This window comes from Megalops cyprinoides, chromosome 1, assembly GCF_013368585.1.
Source record: "Megalops cyprinoides isolate fMegCyp1 chromosome 1, fMegCyp1.pri, whole genome shotgun sequence".
Classification (NCBI taxonomy): Eukaryota; Metazoa; Chordata; class Actinopteri; order Elopiformes; family Megalopidae; genus Megalops; species Megalops cyprinoides.
Window position 1 is genome coordinate 47,442,263 of NC_050583.1, and position 17,127 is coordinate 47,459,389.

At 40.4% G+C, this 17,127-nt stretch overlaps 2 protein-coding genes across 2 annotated transcripts; both read left to right on the forward strand.

Moving 5' to 3' along the window:
- Positions 1-1,507: 1,507 nt before the first annotated feature.
- LOC118788854 (tripartite motif-containing protein 35-like) lies at positions 1,508-5,617 on the forward strand. Its single transcript, XM_036545051.1, has 6 exons — positions 1,508-1,915; positions 3,214-3,309; positions 3,412-3,642; positions 4,336-4,358; positions 4,465-4,583; positions 5,046-5,617. The coding sequence occupies exons 1-6, from the start codon at positions 1,508-1,510 to the stop codon at positions 5,615-5,617; spliced, it is 1,449 nt and encodes a 482-aa protein (XP_036400944.1).
- Positions 5,618-11,152: 5,535 nt separating this feature from the next.
- Positions 11,153-15,191, forward strand: LOC118774822 (zinc-binding protein A33-like). Its single transcript, XM_036524361.1, has 6 exons — positions 11,153-11,601; positions 12,240-12,335; positions 12,456-12,686; positions 13,297-13,319; positions 13,406-13,524; positions 14,591-15,191. The coding sequence occupies exons 1-6, from the start codon at positions 11,194-11,196 to the stop codon at positions 15,145-15,147; spliced, it is 1,434 nt and encodes a 477-aa protein (XP_036380254.1). The 5' UTR covers positions 11,153-11,193; the 3' UTR covers positions 15,148-15,191.
- The last annotated feature ends 1,936 nt before the right edge of the window (positions 15,192-17,127 follow it).

Genomic DNA, 17,127 nt, shown 5'->3' on the forward strand with positions numbered 1-17,127 from the left:
TGGTCATTTTGTAAAAAAAAAAAAAAATTAATAAACTTTATTAGAACATTTCAGAAGTGGAGAAGCTTTGTGGATGGGAGTGGGTCAGGGGGTTGGGAAAGAATATAAATGGGGGTATGGTCAAAGACAGTCTTAACCAATGAGGTGAGACACCCAGAATTTCCATCTGCAGCAATAAACCAGCTGCCTACTGCGCACAGGAGAGAAACAGAAAATGAGTGAGAAACAGGCTGAAAGTGATATCTGGATTATTATTATTATTATTATTTTATGGCAGATTCTCCTATCCAGAGATAGGGAGAATGACAGTAAGTTCACATCATTCTGAAAAACAATGTTAATATAAAACCACTTCAGTCAAAACTGTGTGTGTGCTTAACATTTACCTTGCAGAGAAGTCATTCTAAAGTGAACATACAGTCTAAAAATGATCTGTAACAGCAACACTACCTTAAACCATAGTGTTTATATGGTATCAGACACTGAGCAGTGGTGGTGCTGTGTTGGTCAGTCAGTGGTTTCTCAGAGCGGGTGTGGCATAAGCACTGCAGACAGGAGCAGGTAAGAGGAAGGAGTGGAGTGCAGGTGGGACTGCATGTTGACCGGATTTTATGAATCACCACTAGATGGCAATGGAAATGCACACACAGACACACACAGCTCTGTGGACTAACCATGCTCTCAGCAGAAGTGAAAGTTTGATGGGCGGAGTTAACATTTAATATCAGTCACTGGCTTGTCTGGACCAATTGAAAATATTCAGTCTCAACAGCAAAATGCTGTGATTGGTCCAAATCAGGGAATCACTGATAACGCATAGTAGCCCAGACCATTCTGGGGTTCATGAGTCCTGACGCTGAATCACTACTGTCTATACCTGTATCCAGCGGGGTAGCAGCACCCTCCCGAGGCTTGTGACTCATCGTCTTAAAATCAGCCAAAGAGAAGCAGCAGAGAAATTGTGCATTCCACAGTTTACAAGATTCTAGTGACAAGATTCTAAATCACAAAAGGAACAAATGCAAACTGGTCAGACAACCATGACTGAGGGGCTTTGTGGTCTAGAGCACTCGTTATTCCAGAAGCACTCAAAAATGATTAACATAAGTCAAACTATTCAGTTTATTAATTGAAGGATAATTACAGTGGCATATAATGTATTCTACCCACTGCCAATACCAAAACATTAGCAAAATGAATAAATAAGTGCAAATACAGTGGGGCACAGAATTTATGTGTACTCACAATAAAAGTTAACTTAAAAGATTTATCAACTATTTTATGATTCCAATTTGTTTAATGTTTGGAGTTACATTTGTTTTACTGCCCACTGAATTTCAAGATAGACCTTTGAAGGAACCCTCTCTCCTCTCTGTGTTAAGCACAGAACATGCCTCCTCTGTCTGTCAGTCACTAAACACACTTCCTCTGGTAAAAATGAAAGTAAAAAGTTGTAGAGTGAGATTCCAAGATTGTGGCTGAAACAAGGTGTGAGAGAGTCTGTAAAATGGCGGCTAAAGCTTTATTTCCCAAAGAGGAGCTCTGCTGTTCTGTATGTTTCGAAATTTTCAAGGACCCTGTCCTCCTGAAATGCAGCCACAGCTTCTGTAGAGTCTGTCTGCAGCAGTGCTGGGAAGAGAAGAGATCTCGGGAGTGTCCCATCTGCAGGAGGAAGTCCTCTATGGAGGAACCCCCTGTTAACCTGGCTCTGAAAAACATTGTTGAGTTCTACTTGCAGCAGAAGACAGGGAGTGAAGCTGCAGAGAAGAGTGAAGCTCGCTGCAGTCTCCATGAAGAGAAGCTTCTGCTCTTCTGTGTGGAGGACCAGGAGGCTGTCTGCCTCGTTTGTCAGACTTCAAAGAAACACAGAAACCATCAGCTCCATCCAGTGGAAGAGGCTGCACTGGATCTGAAGGTATTCTGCCTCCAGTTTCAAACTTTACATGTAGTACATATAAAAGTAAAATAGAAAGAAATAGAAAAAATAGAATTACTTAGTCCTTAGTATAATAGTCTTAGTGTCACAGCTCTTATAACACTTAATTTCAGTGGAATTCTTTCTTTCCCCTCTCCTTCTACGTAATGCTCCAGACACTTTGGAGGAATTTCAGATGTTTGCAAATTAATATTGCAATGTTACCACAGTTTTCTTTATAACCACCCCTTAATCCAGAGCATTAAAGTAAAGTAGCAGTGAACTCTCTGCATTTGGGTCTTGTGTGTACAGTTCTGTCTCAACCAGGAAGCACAGAAATTAAATATTAACTACTGCACAGGTAACCTTTTACTCATTCTCTCTCAGAGTATCACAGTTGAGTTAGTGCTGGTATAGACTATAAATCATAAAGATGTCATAAATCAGTCCTGTAGAAATATAAAGATTGGAAGTAATTTTACCCTTTGTTAAGATTACTTCATTTACATTTATTTTGAGTGCCTAAAACCTCAAGTTGAAGCTAAAGGTTCAATGAATACCTTTAAATTGTAAAGATTTATTTACATTTACATTTTACATTTATTTATTTAGCAGATGCTTTTATCCAAAGCGACGTACAAAAGTGCATACAGTAAGTATAGCGACAGTACATTGAACATTGTTTTTGAACATTGAACATTAGCGTTAGATAGTAATTAATCACATTTGCTAAATAAAATTGTATCAATATTGCATTTTCATTACATTTACATTTATTCATTTAGCAGACGCTTTTATCCAAAACGTACAAAAGTGCATATATATATAATATCACACCCCTAACCAAGGAATAATAATTGAGCATGTGATGAATTGCATTATACGATGTGAGTTCTAACTGATACCATGAACAAAGTAATTATAGGACATCAACAGAGATCAAAGCTCATACCTGATACTGTGCTTTGAGCGTCTAAGTTAAAGGTTGCCAGTTCAGTCCCTGGGTGGGGCTGTGTAAATATAACATTGAGTGAGGTGATTAAGCTGAATTGCTTCAGTAAATGTCCATCTGTACAAATGGATGATATGTAATTCATTCTGGTTAAGGACATTTGATTGATCCTGCAAACTCCAGTTCATACATACAGTATGTTAAGTAAATACTGTTGGGATCAAGAATTTTCAAAATGGACTTGCTTCTTTAGAATTTCACGTCATAACATTATTTTCTCTGTGATGCAGACTACTAATGGACTGTATTATCAATCTTTTGTGTGAACCATTTCATCTAATTCCAGGAAAATCTCAAGACTGCACTCAAGCCTATTAAAGAAAAACTGGAGAGATTCAGTAAAGTTAACCAAGAGTGTGAGAGAACAGGAGAACACATCAGGGTGAGTAGATCAAAAAAGTAACAAATTTTCGTATCACAATACAAACACAGAGACATTGTTTGTTTATTTATGTTTATTTCTATCTGTGCTTTTGAATTGCAGAGTCAGGCCCAGCACACAGAGAGGCAGATAAAGGCAGAGTTTGAGAAGCTCCACCAGTTCCTGCGAGATGAAGAGGAGGCCAGACTAGTGGCACTGAGGGAGGAAGAGGAGCAGAAGAGTCAGATGATGAAGGAGAAGATAGAGAACATCACAAAACATGTCTCCACCCTTTCAGAGAAAATTAAAGCTATAGAGAAGACCATGGACTCTGATGACATCTCCTTCTTGAAGGTAGGAGCTTGATTTATCTGCAGCGTTCTGTGTTTATACACTGACTGTTTCCAGTCATGTTGACATGTACAGTTTGTCACTGTGACTCAGAGTATTACACATCTACTGTATAATTAGTTACAGACCATTACTGTAATTATGTTTTATTAAAGCAAGCAGATTTATTCTTGTGAACAGTGAGGCCTTGCCTTAAATATCCAGAAATAATCAACAATAAAAGCACCTGAGAAAATCCTTCACTGCATTGTCTCTCCAGGGCTGGAACACACTGTATGCTTATAGCCCTGATGATACCCATTGTGAATTTGTGAGTTTCATTCTTTCTGAAATTTAGCATGTTGCTAACATCATACATCAGCTGATTGTTTTGTGTCAGGTGCCTACAAGCCACAGTGAGTCACATTGAGAGCACCTACAAACTCTTTCAGTTTCAAGAATGTCAGACATTTTCTTCACAATCCTGTTGCGTCATGTTTCATGAGCTCACTTTATGACAACTGCAAGCAACCAGTGAAAAGTGACCATTCAGCGGTGACATTTCATCAGCTGTTTCTCACAGAAAAACAGTGAAAGAGGGCATTGCTAAATTAATGAAATAAGCACTGTACCAGCATGGTTATATAACTGACAACAAAGAAACTGTTATGAAAAAAAAACAGATTTTCACAGTTCTGTTTTTATTCTGTTTTTCAGACCTACACGAATAATAAAGAAAGGTATGTAGAGACTCATCTTTCTACCTCTTGTCTGAATTAATCACTCTAAACCCCACAGCACTGACTCCTCCCCCACAGCATGAGTGACTCCTGCTTGTCATTACAGAGCCCAGTGCACACTGCAGGATCCAGAGCTGCTTTCAGGGACGCTGATAGATGTGGCCAAACACCTGGGAAATCTGAAGTTCAGAGTCTGGGAGAAGATGCTGGGGATGGTACAGTACAGTGAGTATCTGGGGAAGTTGGGTTAAAAACAATATGTCTACTCATCATACCTGGTTCCAACAAGAAAGCTCAACAGCTCAATCATTAAATGTCACTGCAGTGTTGCATGGGAGACCAGGATTCAGTTCATGGTTCCAGTAAGCAAGCTCTGCATCCCCTCCAAAACACCCTGTTCCAGGGGGAAGGATATAGTTCAAAATGGAAGGATATAGTTCAGAATGTTGATACTGATTTTTAGATAACAGCACTTGGTATTACTAATATTAACATGTTTTTAGGATTATAAATGTTCATTGTGATTGTCCTATAATTTTTTTGTTATACTCTTAAGTTTAATGTGTTATATATTAATAGATCAATATGTTGGGGATTATTTTATATTGAAAATAACAAAATACTCAAGATTGTGCTTTTTTACTATTTGTCTCTGAATTATAAATATATTCCCTTTTAATCCTGAAGCTCCTGTGACTCTGGACCCCAACACAGCAGCCCCCTGGCTCTGTCTGTCTGATGATCTGACCAGAGTGAGAAACACTGGAGTTAAACAGCAGCTTCCTGACAACCCAGAGAGGTTTGATACCTGTGTGTGTGTGTTTGGCTCTGAGGGGTTCAACTCAGGAAAACACAGCTGGGAGGTGGAGGTTGGGAACAAACGTGAGTGGGATATAGGAGTGGCTAAAGGGTCCATCAACAAGAAAACACTAAATACATATAGCCCAGCGAAAGGATTCTGGGTTGTAGTGCTGAGAAATAGTGATGAGTATGAAGCCTGCACCTCCTTATCAACATCAGAACGACTCAAACTGAAGAGGAAACCCCAGAGGATCAGAGTGCAGCTGGACTATGACAGGGGGGAGGTGTCCTTCTACAACCCCAGTGACATGTCACACATCTACACCTTTAAAGACAAGTTTACCGAGAGACTCTTCCCATATTTCTCTCCCTGTGTAAATAAAGATGGCAGTAACCCTGGAGCCCTGAAGATCTGCCCAGTGAAGGTGTCTGTAACAGTGATGTTGCCATCTCAATGAAGCATAGACAATGGATTCATTAACATTAAAGTTGTCATTAAAGTTGCACACATTGTATGTAGTTACAGACCATTACTGTAATTATGTTTTATTAAAGCAATGTCAGGAACGGGGATCGGGACACAAACGCGGACCACCGGGTAAACGGAACCAAGCGTTTAATAATAATCAGCGGGCAGTTCGTCGTACAGGGACAGGCAGCGTTCAAAAACACGGGGAAGCAGTCCGGGGGCAGATCCAGGATCGGAAGTCGGGGCGGGCAGAGTCGGTAACCAGGCGGGCGAAAAGTGTCGGACGGGTTCAAGTCGGCAGGCGAAGGACGAAGTCGGGAGACAGGCAGGATTCGGCAAACAGCAATCAGAACTCAGGGAAACTAAAGCGGGGACGAGACAGGAAGAAACTCACTGAAACGAACTAGCAATCAGACAGGGACACGCAGGGGAGATATAGGGCAGAGGTAACGAGGCGATGGGATGCAGGTGAGCAGACAGGCAGCGGGGCGGGGCTGAAACACAGGGGAAACATACAGTAGGTAAGGGGGAAAAAAAAAAAACGAAAACACCGCGACTAAGGGGGCGGAGCCCTGACAAGCAAGCAGATTTATTCTTGTGAACAGTGAGGCCTTGCCTTAAATATCCAGAAATAATCAACAATAAAAGCACCTGAGAAAATCCTTCACTGCATTGTCTCTCCAGGGCTGGAACACACTGTATGCTTATAGCCCTGATGATACCCATTGTGAATTTGTGAGTTTCATTCTTTCTGAAATTTAGCATGTTGCTAACATCATACATCAGCTGATTGTTTTGTGTCAGGTGCCTACAAGCCACAGTGAGTCACATTGAGAGCACCTACAAACTCTTTCAGTTTCAAGAATGTCAGACATTTTCTTCACAATCCTGTTGCGTCATGTTTCATGAGCTCACTTTATGACAACTGCAAGCAACCAGTGAAAAGTGACCATTCAGCGGTGACATTTCATCAGCTGTTTCTCACAGAAAAACAGTGAGAGAGGGAAGAAGAAACACACAATGGCAGGGACATGTCACATTGGGACACACTGAACAGAAGCTGAAGGGAACAGCAGTGTTTATCTGATCCATCCTCAAGGACCTACAGCAGCTACAACCAATAACAAACCACAAGTTGTGTAATAACCAGGTGGTTTGGTAGAAACAGGTGATTTTTTTGGCCCCAGAGTTTTGTTGTGGACTTCACAACCTTTGAGCTGATTAGCAAGAACAGCAAGCTGGACAATTCCTTTTGAAATAATAATTAAATCTAGAGATGGTGACACAAGCTACACAACTTGACACAAGCTGTGTCAAGCCACAACTTCCTGATTTCAAAATGTAATGTGGTGTATGAACCCCGCCATCACCAATTCCACAGCAGCCACTGAGCGGCTGAAGGTGAGTTACTTTCTCTCTGCAGTTTGCATAAATCATTGTCTGTTCTAAGCATTTCTCAAGGCTCATGTGTTTATCCAAAATTTAACTTGATTCTGAGCCGACAGCGACTCCTGTGATTTCAAGGAAATGTTTCTTTGGGAAGTTCTTCAATTCATTTTTTTTTTCAGATCTGCTTGCAGGAATGATTCCCTATTTTTGCAAAAGGGAAAGTTGCAATGACTCTGATTAACTTTTTCGAACAATTTCTTTTATGTGGCAAAATGAAAATTTTACAGGTGGCAAATGAAAAAAAAAAAAAACACGTATATATTAAGGAACACATTCTGTGATTCCAGGAAGCCATCGGGTTGCAGAAAGAGCATCCTTTCTTTACTGAAATAGACCATGTGAGGCTGCACATGGCAGGATATTATACTGTTGTTGTGAATCCCAGTGGAACATACAGTAAATGCATCCTAGGTCACAAGGCAATGTATGCCAATTACATTCAGGATACTAAAAAAATACTATGTTTCTGAGTTGAATAAATGAACAAAGGAATTTAAAGTAGCATTTCACAGAGGATATTTGTCAGGAATATGAGAGAAGGATCCAAACTCAGATCAGACTAATGAAAATTCTGTGTTTGACAGTTCAGAGCCAGAATCGGGGTTGCAAAACAGTCTAAGGTCAAAAAGCCAAAAGGGTCGGAAAACACACGACCAATCCAAAAAACACTAAGCAAAATCAGAATCCTAGTACAGGCAGACTTTGCCAACAGGGGATCAGATAGGAAGACAGGAACAATGGGCACAAGCAGGAATCAAAGTCAAAAAACAGGCAGAATGGTCAGCAACAATCAGGCAGAGAATAATCCAAATCAGCAGGCCAAAGGGAAATCCACAGATACAAACTGCTCAAAGGCAGCAGTCTTTCCTCTGTAAAAGTAATGACACAGTATAGTACCTACATTAATCCTTCCATGCTGATAGAACCTCCTGCTTCATTCTCATTCATTAAAACATTAAAAATTCATTCTTCATTAAAACAGTTTTAGTCTGCATCATTCTCTCTGTGCCACACCCCTCACTGTACCTCTCTATAGATGTGCCACACCTACTTTCTGGTAAAGTGTCACATCAGTGTTGATCTAAACAGTTAAAGAATCAATCATATCGTGTGTCTGAAGCATACACTTGTCAGACTCAGTGTCACTCATGTGTCTGTGGAGAATTTGACTCATTTCCATATTTTGGGCAGGTTGACTCCTTTGTGGAGTATCAGATTTCAAAACAAGCTTGCAGGAGGCAGCCGATGGCCTCTCTGCTCTGGAGGCATTCTTGTGACCAGCTATGGATAAGCATATTATAAGTTTGATCCTACTTGTTGCTGAATACTTTGAAAATTCTTTTAATCATATCATTTAAGGGGAAGCCCCTCCAGCCTGTAACCCCTCCCCCAAATGTAATTAGATGTTAATTATTGAATAACAAAATAAAAGCTGTTATATTAAACTCCTCTGGTCTCTGTCTGTGTTTTATGGTAACTGAGATTCCAGCCTGTTCAGTTGCATTGAATATTCCAGTATTTTCTTGTGGTTACATCTGTATATGTGTATATGCGATATAGTGAGAGACATGTGGTTCCACTACTGTTGGATTGTATTTGTTGTTGTCATCTTGTAAATCATTGTGTGAATACATAAGAGAGACATTGGAACCGGAGTCAAATCCCTTATGTGGAAAAGTAGACTTGGCCAATAAAGTCTGATTCTGGTTCTTATGCTGATTCTGGATCATATATGATCACAATATTTTCACACACACGCCGAAGGTGACGTCACAAAGATTATATTTCATGGAGGCTGGGTTGTACTATGTTACACACAAACACGCATCCTTTAGATTTAGAGTCCATGGCTTCACCAAAACCCTGTAATGTTGATCCAATACACAGTATCACAGGGAAGGGTGGAACCAGAGCTTTGTAGTGATGCTAGTCACATATTTGTTCATACCTAAGTAATCACGTTATGAAGACAGATAAAACTTGTGCGAAGTAATATCTTTACTAATTTCTTCACCCATTTTCACACTCCTGCTTCTCGGTTGAATAAGTCACAAAGTCCCTATCGCTTCACAACGTAGGCCTACTGCATATCAAAATGAACAGCAGAACTTACCGTTTCTGATGATACTATATTTCCTTGCGTGACGAAGCCTTGTCGAGTAATCCGGTTTTGAAATCACAGCAAATTTCTGCATTGTCTCCAACATATGGCTGACATTATTTTTCGTACAAAGTGGGATGTAAACATAAAATAAGTGTGGTTGTGTAAAGAATGCAGAAGGAGGCTGTATTTCAGTCAGACTGTAAAGGCTTCAACACACGGAGGGAGCACCGTGACTGTGCAGTGTTTGAAATGCAGTGAGCCATTAGGGGGCAGTCTTCCATCTGGACCAAGTAGAAAACCAGTGCTTGAGTGCAAGTGATGGGCACGCTGTTCAGTAGGAGATGCCATTTTTCAAGTGAGATGTTAAACTGAGGCCCAGACTCACAGTATTGTAAAAGATCTCACAATTTTTGCAAAAGTAGGGATTCCCCAACATCCTGGCCAATCTCCAAACATCATAATCATCATTGTTGTTGTTGTCACTGCCACTGAGTACATTCTAACACTTTGATTTTCAGAGAAGGCAGGGACTGTATTCTTTCTTTAAAAGACATATAGATCATTGTTAAATGCAGACAGATTACTAAAAATTTTTGAAAACAACTACAGGTAATTGATTTCACTGATGGATGCTGTCTTAGAATTTTAGCTTCAGAATTCCAGTATTCTGAATATGAATTATTATAACTATCAAAGGAACTGAGGGGGAAGGTATTCACTACCTATTATCTTGAATCTTATGAATACAAATGAACATATGGGGTCAGATAGATGTGTACAAACACCTGGAAAATCTGAACTTCAGAGTTTGGGAGAAGATGCTGGGGATGGTGCAGTACAGCGAGTACTGGGATATTGATTTTAAAACTGTTCCAATGTTCTGTATTATATTTGATAAATTATGAATCTTTGCATATTAAGACAATACAGCATAATGCAAACCCATCTTTCTGGAGGTCAATCACATGGATCATGGATTTAAATCTGCAACTCTCGTTACCAGTCCAGTCTTTAGGTACAATCAAAAGAGTAGGGAGGTGTATGCTTTTTTACATGTGGTAAATAGGTAGAAGCCATACAGAGGAGAGATAAGCTACCTTGACAAATGATCAGGAATTTGTGTTTGTCATTACAAGGTGTCAGGTAGAAGGATTAATGTGGAAATAATTTTGAGACAGAAGAAAAAAGCTACTTGCCTTCAGTGGTACTCAACAATTTATTTTGACCAACTGGATCTTTTCATACAGTAATAATCAGTTGTGATTCTGGGCTGTTGAAAAAGTTAACTGTTCCTCAAGGAGCAAAGGTTTTGGGAGAATTCTTCTCCAAAAAGAAGTCAAATGGATGTCTCCTCAATACAGTCTCAATCATTTAGATCATATTCCTGATTTAACTTTTTTTCTAATTTTGCCAAATGGTGTTTTATACTGCAAAAATCATACTCATGTCTGCATAGCTTTGATTTCTTTGTGTTAACTTCCACACTTATTTATGCCTGTATATTTACAGTTTAGTGTTTTATTCAGCATTTTAAATGTTTTCCCTTGTTGATCCTCCAGTTCCTGAGCTTCTGGACCCCAACACTGCAGCCCCCTGGCTCTCTCTGTCTGATGATCTGACCAGCGTGAAAAACACTGGAGTCACAAAGAAAGAGTTACCATTACATTAAAATAAAGTGACAATAACCCTACAAATACTAATAGTCAACCAAACAGCAACTTAGCAGCTTCCTGACAACCCAGACAGATCTGTTGAGAGGGAGTTTAGAGGAAATTGGGGGTGAGGACCTGAGCAGCCAGATTATGCAGATTAATGTTTTGAATATGCGCTTAAGGAAGTTTCAGGAAAAAATAGTAATGAAGACACTGCATGATTACTTCTGATGACATCTCATGCCCTCTAAAGGACTAACAGAACATGCTCAACAGGTTTGTTAAGTTTTATGAGCACAGGGGGTGAAGAATCTGAACATGGACGATGTGTGAGAGAGACAGTGTGACCGAGTCAGTAAAATGGCAGTTAGAACTTCATCTCTGGGTGAGGAGCTCTGTTGTTCCGTGTGCTGTGACATCTTCAAGGACCCTGTAGTCCTGGGGTGCAGCCACAGCTTCTGTAGAGTCTGTCTGCAGCGCTGCTGGAAAGAGAAGAGCTCTCGGGAGTGTCCTATCTGCAGGAGGAAGTCCTCTAAGGAAATTCTCCCTGTTAACCTGGTCCTGAAAAACATTGTGGAAGCCTACGTACAGGAGACGGCTGAGAGTGAAGCTGCAGAGAAGAGTGAAGCTCACTGCAGTCTCCACGGAGAGATTCTTCAGCTCTTCTGTGAGGAGGACCAGGAGGCTGTCTGTGTGGTGTGTCTGACTACAAAAATTCACTGCAACCACCAGCTTTCTCCATTAGAAAAGGCTACAAAAGATCTGAAGGTAATCTGCTATACCTATCATTGTTAAATCATACAACACATATGACTGTCATCAACCTGTATTTAATATATGTATAAAAGTATCATTGTTATGTTGCGTCTCGTAGCATTTATTTACCATCAGTATTTGTAGGGTTATTGTCACTTTATTTTAACGTCAAGTGACTCTTCTTTGTAATGGCCCACATACTCTAAAGGAAGTTCAGATATTTGCTAATATTTAAAAATTAATCCATATTACTATCCCTTAATCCTGAACTGTAAGGTACAGTTGACTTGCTATGAGCTGGTGAACTATTCAGTAACATAAAATTAAAATGAATGGAAAATCTCTTTTATCTTAAAATATCACATTGTACATTTGCATTTTTGTAAGCACTATTAGGGATGTGCAATGAAGATGTGTCTCTGAGGTATGCACCAGTGATTCAATTAAAATAGTAGGGGGGACAATCGTCCTGTATGTCTTGTTCTTTTTTGATTGGGATGGTACCATGAAATATTGGGTGGGAAAAGCACATCTTTGCATGCCTCTGCTGCTAGCCCTGTGTAATAACAATACTTTCTCTGTGAAACAACCCAGACCCAGAAACCAGTGTATTCTTATGACAGACTGTAAACAAGTCCATTTCATTCCAGGAAGAACTCAAGACTGCACTGAATCCTATTAAAGAAAAGCTGGAGAGATTCACTGAAGTTAAACAAGAGTGTGAGAAAACAGCTGAACACATCAGGGTGAGTACAGCAATTGGGAACAAAGTTTACCTCCGCAACACAGAGATTTTATTTATATGTGATATAAATATATATATAGGGAATTCCTTTTTTTAAATAAATTACATTTTTGAACTGCAGAGTCAGGCCCAGAACACAGAGAGGCAAATAAAGGCAGAGTTTGAGAAGCTCCATCAGTTCCTGAGAGATGAAGAGGAGGCCAGACTAGTTGCACTGAAGGAGGAAGAGGAGCAGAAGAGTCAGATGATGAAGGAGAAGATAGATAGCATCACAAGACACATCTCCACACTTTCAGACAAAATCACAGCTATAGAGAGCAGCATGGACACTGAAGATGTCTTTTTCTTAAAGGTAGGTGTATGATTTTGTTGCAGTGCTCTGGGTTTACACACTGACTGATTCCAGTCATCCGTAGTGTGTCACTGTGGCATGACGTATCACACATTTACTTCATAATTTACAGCGCTCTCAGGTAGGGAGGTTTATGGCTAGGTGGCTATGGATTAAACTGGCAATCAAGCTTGATGTCATTAAAGGTCATAAAGTCAGCATGTTGTCTCATTAATGCATCGAGTATTGTCAAATCAACTCACGCAGAATTTGATTTAACAAACACTGCAGAACTCATCAGTGGCACTTTTGATTAACTGAGCACACCTGATTTAATCAAGAGCATGTTAATCATTTCAATCAGGTGTGTTTGGAGCAAAGATAGATAGAAGATATGCAGGACAGGGGAGCTCCAGGAGTAGGATTGAGAAACACTGCTCTATAATACTAATGACACAAAACAGTACCTACTCTACAGCCCCTGCATTAATCCTTTGTGTTGAAGATGCTTCACTCTCGTTAGTGCGGCTCTTATTTTTCATCCAATATCTCATTACAACTCTCTTATAGTAAGTCCTCACTCTCTTCATTCACATGCATATATCTTATTAGAATGTTTTTTTTTTTCCAGACCTACAAGGATACCAAGAGAAGGTATGCAGATGCTCACCCGTCTTCCTCTCGTCTGTTGAAATCACTCTAAACCCCACAGCATGAATGACTCCTGCTTGTCATTACAGAGCCCAGTGCACACTGCAGGATCCACAGCTGCTTTCAGGGGCGCTGATAGATGTGGCCAAACACCTGGGCAATCTGAGGTTCAGAGTCTGGGAGAAGATGCTGGGGATGGTGCAGTACAGTGAGTATCTGGGTGAAAAACAATATTTTTTATATCAAATAAATGTCAGTGTAGCGAAGGGCAAGAGCAGTCACCCCACCCAGACTCGAACCCGGGTCTACGGGGTACCAAACATGCGACTTTGACTGCAACACCAAAGAGCCTGGCTCATTGGTAGGGAAGTCAGAGCACATACTCAACCATAGTGACGGCACTCTGTCACACTGCCCTCCCCTTCGGGAAGTGCACCCATGCACTTCACGCACCATGGCATCCCTCACGCATTCTCTTGCCATACTTCTTCCATCCCAGGGTGCCCCACTCACCAGTGCTTCACCCATCTCTGGAGTCTCTCACACTGTGCTTCACCCATCTCTGGGGTCCTTCACACCAGGGTCAACCTAGCCTGGGGGTCCCTCATATGGCTCATACACCAGGCATGCCTCCGATGGCGCCGCAGCCAGCCATCCCACTTGCGACACCATTTGTAGTGAAGGGCGAGAGCAGTCACCCCACCTGGCCTCGAACCCGCGTCTACAGGGTACCAAACATGCAACTTTGACCGCGACGCCAAAGAGCCAGGCTCGTTGGTATGGCAGTCAGAGCACATACTCAACCGTGGTTACGGCACTCCGTCACAGTCAGTGATGCTACACTTCAGTCGTGTGAAGTCAAAAGACTACAGAGTTTCCCTGTCTCAGTTCCCTACAAGTTCAGCAGGATCCTATGGACTATACTGTGCTGCTCTGTTTAATATCAGCACACAAACAAACCCCAAATGTAAACTCAACACAACATATAAACATATACTCTTTGGTTTCAATTAATTTTATTTTCAGATACGTTATTTTATATATACACTATACACTATACACAATACATATATATATACTATATACTATATTATATATATGTGTATATACTACAGTATATATATGTAGTATATGCACACATATATGCTCCTCACATTACTTATTTCTAAATCCTTCGTTTTGAGTTTCAGTTTTTCCCATTGAACTAAATCTGCACTAAATTTGCATCTAGTATTTTTGCTAAATTATAAACATATTCCTTGTTGATCCTTCAGCTCCTGTGACTCTGGACCCCAACACTGCACAGTTCTGTCTCTCTCTGTCTGATGATCTGACCAGTGTGAGACACACCAGAATTAAACAACGGGTTCCTGACATCCCAGAGAGGTTTAAACCCTGTGGTTGTGTGTTGGGCTCTGAGGGGTTTACCTCAGGAAAACACAGCTGGGAGGTGGCAGTAGGGGACAATCTTCAGTGGGATGTAGGAGTGGCTAAAGAGTCCATCAACAGGAAGGGGGAAATTACATGCAGCCCACAGGGAGGTTTCTGGGCTCTTGCTCTGAGGAATGGTGATGTGTATAAAGCAGCAGGAGTCAAACCTCTCACACTGAAGAGGAAACCCCAGAGGATCAGAGTGCAGCTGGACTATGACAGGGGGAAGGTGTCCTTCTATGACCCCAGTGACATGTCACACATCTACACATTCAAAGACAAGTTCACTGAGAGACTCTTTCCATATTTCTCTCCTTATATACTCACTGTTGGAAGAAACCCCGGGGCCCTGCAGATCTGCCCATTTAAAGCATCCGTGACACTGATGTCATCCCAGTGAATGTGTCTATACCAAGCAGGCCATGCCAATGAACATGTCTGTAACATGACCTAATGCTGCTATACCAATGCAACGGGCAGTACTTCACATTCCCTGATAACAGCAGCATCACACAGCACTGGTCATTTTTGTTATTTTCATTTTACTAGGAAAAGCTAGTTTATATAATTAATATGCTTTACAGGCACAATTAATGTTCAAATTGTAAATAATTTTCATATGCTCTTCTCTAAAGCATACTTTGTGGCCAATATACTTTTTAAGCATGGTGCTTTGATGCAGCATGTTTCTGATGGACAGAACATTCTGTGCATTTGTCTCATGACAGCATGCATGGTTTGCATATGACAGTGGGTTTTGGTTTGTTTTAACCAATAAGCAAAATAACCACCCCTTAAGTTTAAAGGAATTCATTGGCTTAGAGTTTTTTTCTTTGAGATTGGAGCATCATTTAAAATAAACTTTTACTCACCCTGTTAATGGAATAGTTTTCTCTGCAAGGCTGCCATCATTTCACAGGTGTTATAATAATAATTCAGTCTAATTATTGTTTGATGTCTTTAATTTGTACTAGACATTAAACCATTGCTGCGTTCCTTTCTGTCTGCCGTATGCTGCTGTCTCCCTCTGATCTCACTGTGCCACAGTACTAAGGCAAACACACCTTTTTAAGTAAAAAAGTTACACAGTACACAGACACGCCTTCATCACTCAATAAACTCAGCCCCACCCATCCTTTGTCCTGCCCTCCGAGGCAGAATTTTTGGGCTGTCTAAATACTACGGTTGTGCCAGCTCCAACAATTTGGCATTAGTGCTTTGCAAATGGGCTTTTGGACTTGAACCATGTATATTTGCCAAGAGTGCTGTGGTCTTTCACTATTAAAACCTGGGTCCCATACATTAAAAAATATGGTTTCCGCCAGCCAATCACGTTCTACAATTTTAAAATCATTTTAATATGTAAATAATTTGTGCCACTGCCATGACATTTAGTTATATTCTATAAATGTGTTGTGTTTCTGAAATGCAGTACTGAACCCATAAGTCACACGACTTCATTACAGCAATTTCACTATGGTGTGTGGACTCATAATTCCTGCTTCCAGCTATATTTAATCAAAAACACCTTACGCTTGCTATAATGTTATTTGTATTCTAGTATTTACTTTCTTTCAGGAAAAGAAAATAAAGAAAAAAAAAAGCATTTTTTCAAGAGAGAGTATAAAATCTGCACATCCCCACCAACACACTTCACACAGAAAAGAAAACCCAATAGGATCAGAGTGCAGCTGGACTATAACAGGGGAGAGGTGTCCTTCTATGACCCCAGTGACATGTCACATACTGTATCTACACATTTAAAGACAAGTTTACTGAGAGACTCTTTCCATATTTCTCTCCCTGTTTAAATAGCACTACCCCTGGAGCTCTGCAGATCTGGCCAGAAAAGGTAGCTGTCAGAGAAAGGAACGGTGTCTGTTACAGTAAATGTCACTGTAAATGTTACTTTTTTTTTCCAATTTCTCTTTCTCCCTTGTTCTACTCTCTCTGTGCCTCACTTCTCCTCTCTCTCTCTCTTTTTGTCTTTCTTTCCTACCTTTCTCCCTCTCTGTCATTTTTATCAGTCTCTTCTCTTCTGTTTATCTCTCTTCCTCTTTCTCTCATTTTCATCCACCCACGTCACCCCCCCCCCCCCCCAAACCCACTCCCTTCAATCTCAAGATGCTAAGGCTGTTTAGTTATTTTTATATCTTTTATATTATGAAATCTCTTTACGTGAACACACTTCAAGTCATGCTGTTCCCACTCTCCGCCATTTGTTAATACATGCTCACAAGATGGCCACTAAAGCTCTGATCAACAGGTTTACAGTTTTATAGGTATAGGGGTGTGGTCTGTTGGAACAATGGGGATCTTGTCAAAAGTGGAAGTAGAAATTATTCAAATTATTATACAAATTAATGTTCTTACAGTCATG

What these genes read in the sequence shown, in the direction of transcription:
- LOC118788854 (XM_036545051.1), top strand. Translation starts at nt 1,508, where the DNA reads ATGGCGGCTAAAGCTTTATTTCCCAAAGAGGAGCTCTGCTGTTCTGTA. An exon ending in GAACAGGAGAACACATCAGG is followed by an intron (nt 3,310 to 3,411) that starts GTGAGTAGATCA and finishes TTTGAATTGCAG; the next exon opens with AGTCAGGCCCAGCACACAGA. An exon ending in TACACGAATAATAAAGAAAG is followed by an intron (nt 4,359 to 4,464) that starts GTATGTAGAGAC and finishes TTGTCATTACAG; the next exon opens with AGCCCAGTGCACACTGCAGG.
- LOC118774822 (XM_036524361.1), top strand. Translation starts at nt 11,194, where the DNA reads ATGGCAGTTAGAACTTCATCTCTGGGTGAGGAGCTCTGTTGTTCCGTG. An exon ending in AAGATGTCTTTTTCTTAAAG is followed by an intron (nt 12,687 to 13,296) that starts GTAGGTGTATGA and finishes TTTTTTTTCCAG; the next exon opens with ACCTACAAGGATACCAAGAG. An exon ending in TACAAGGATACCAAGAGAAG is followed by an intron (nt 13,320 to 13,405) that starts GTATGCAGATGC and finishes TTGTCATTACAG; the next exon opens with AGCCCAGTGCACACTGCAGG.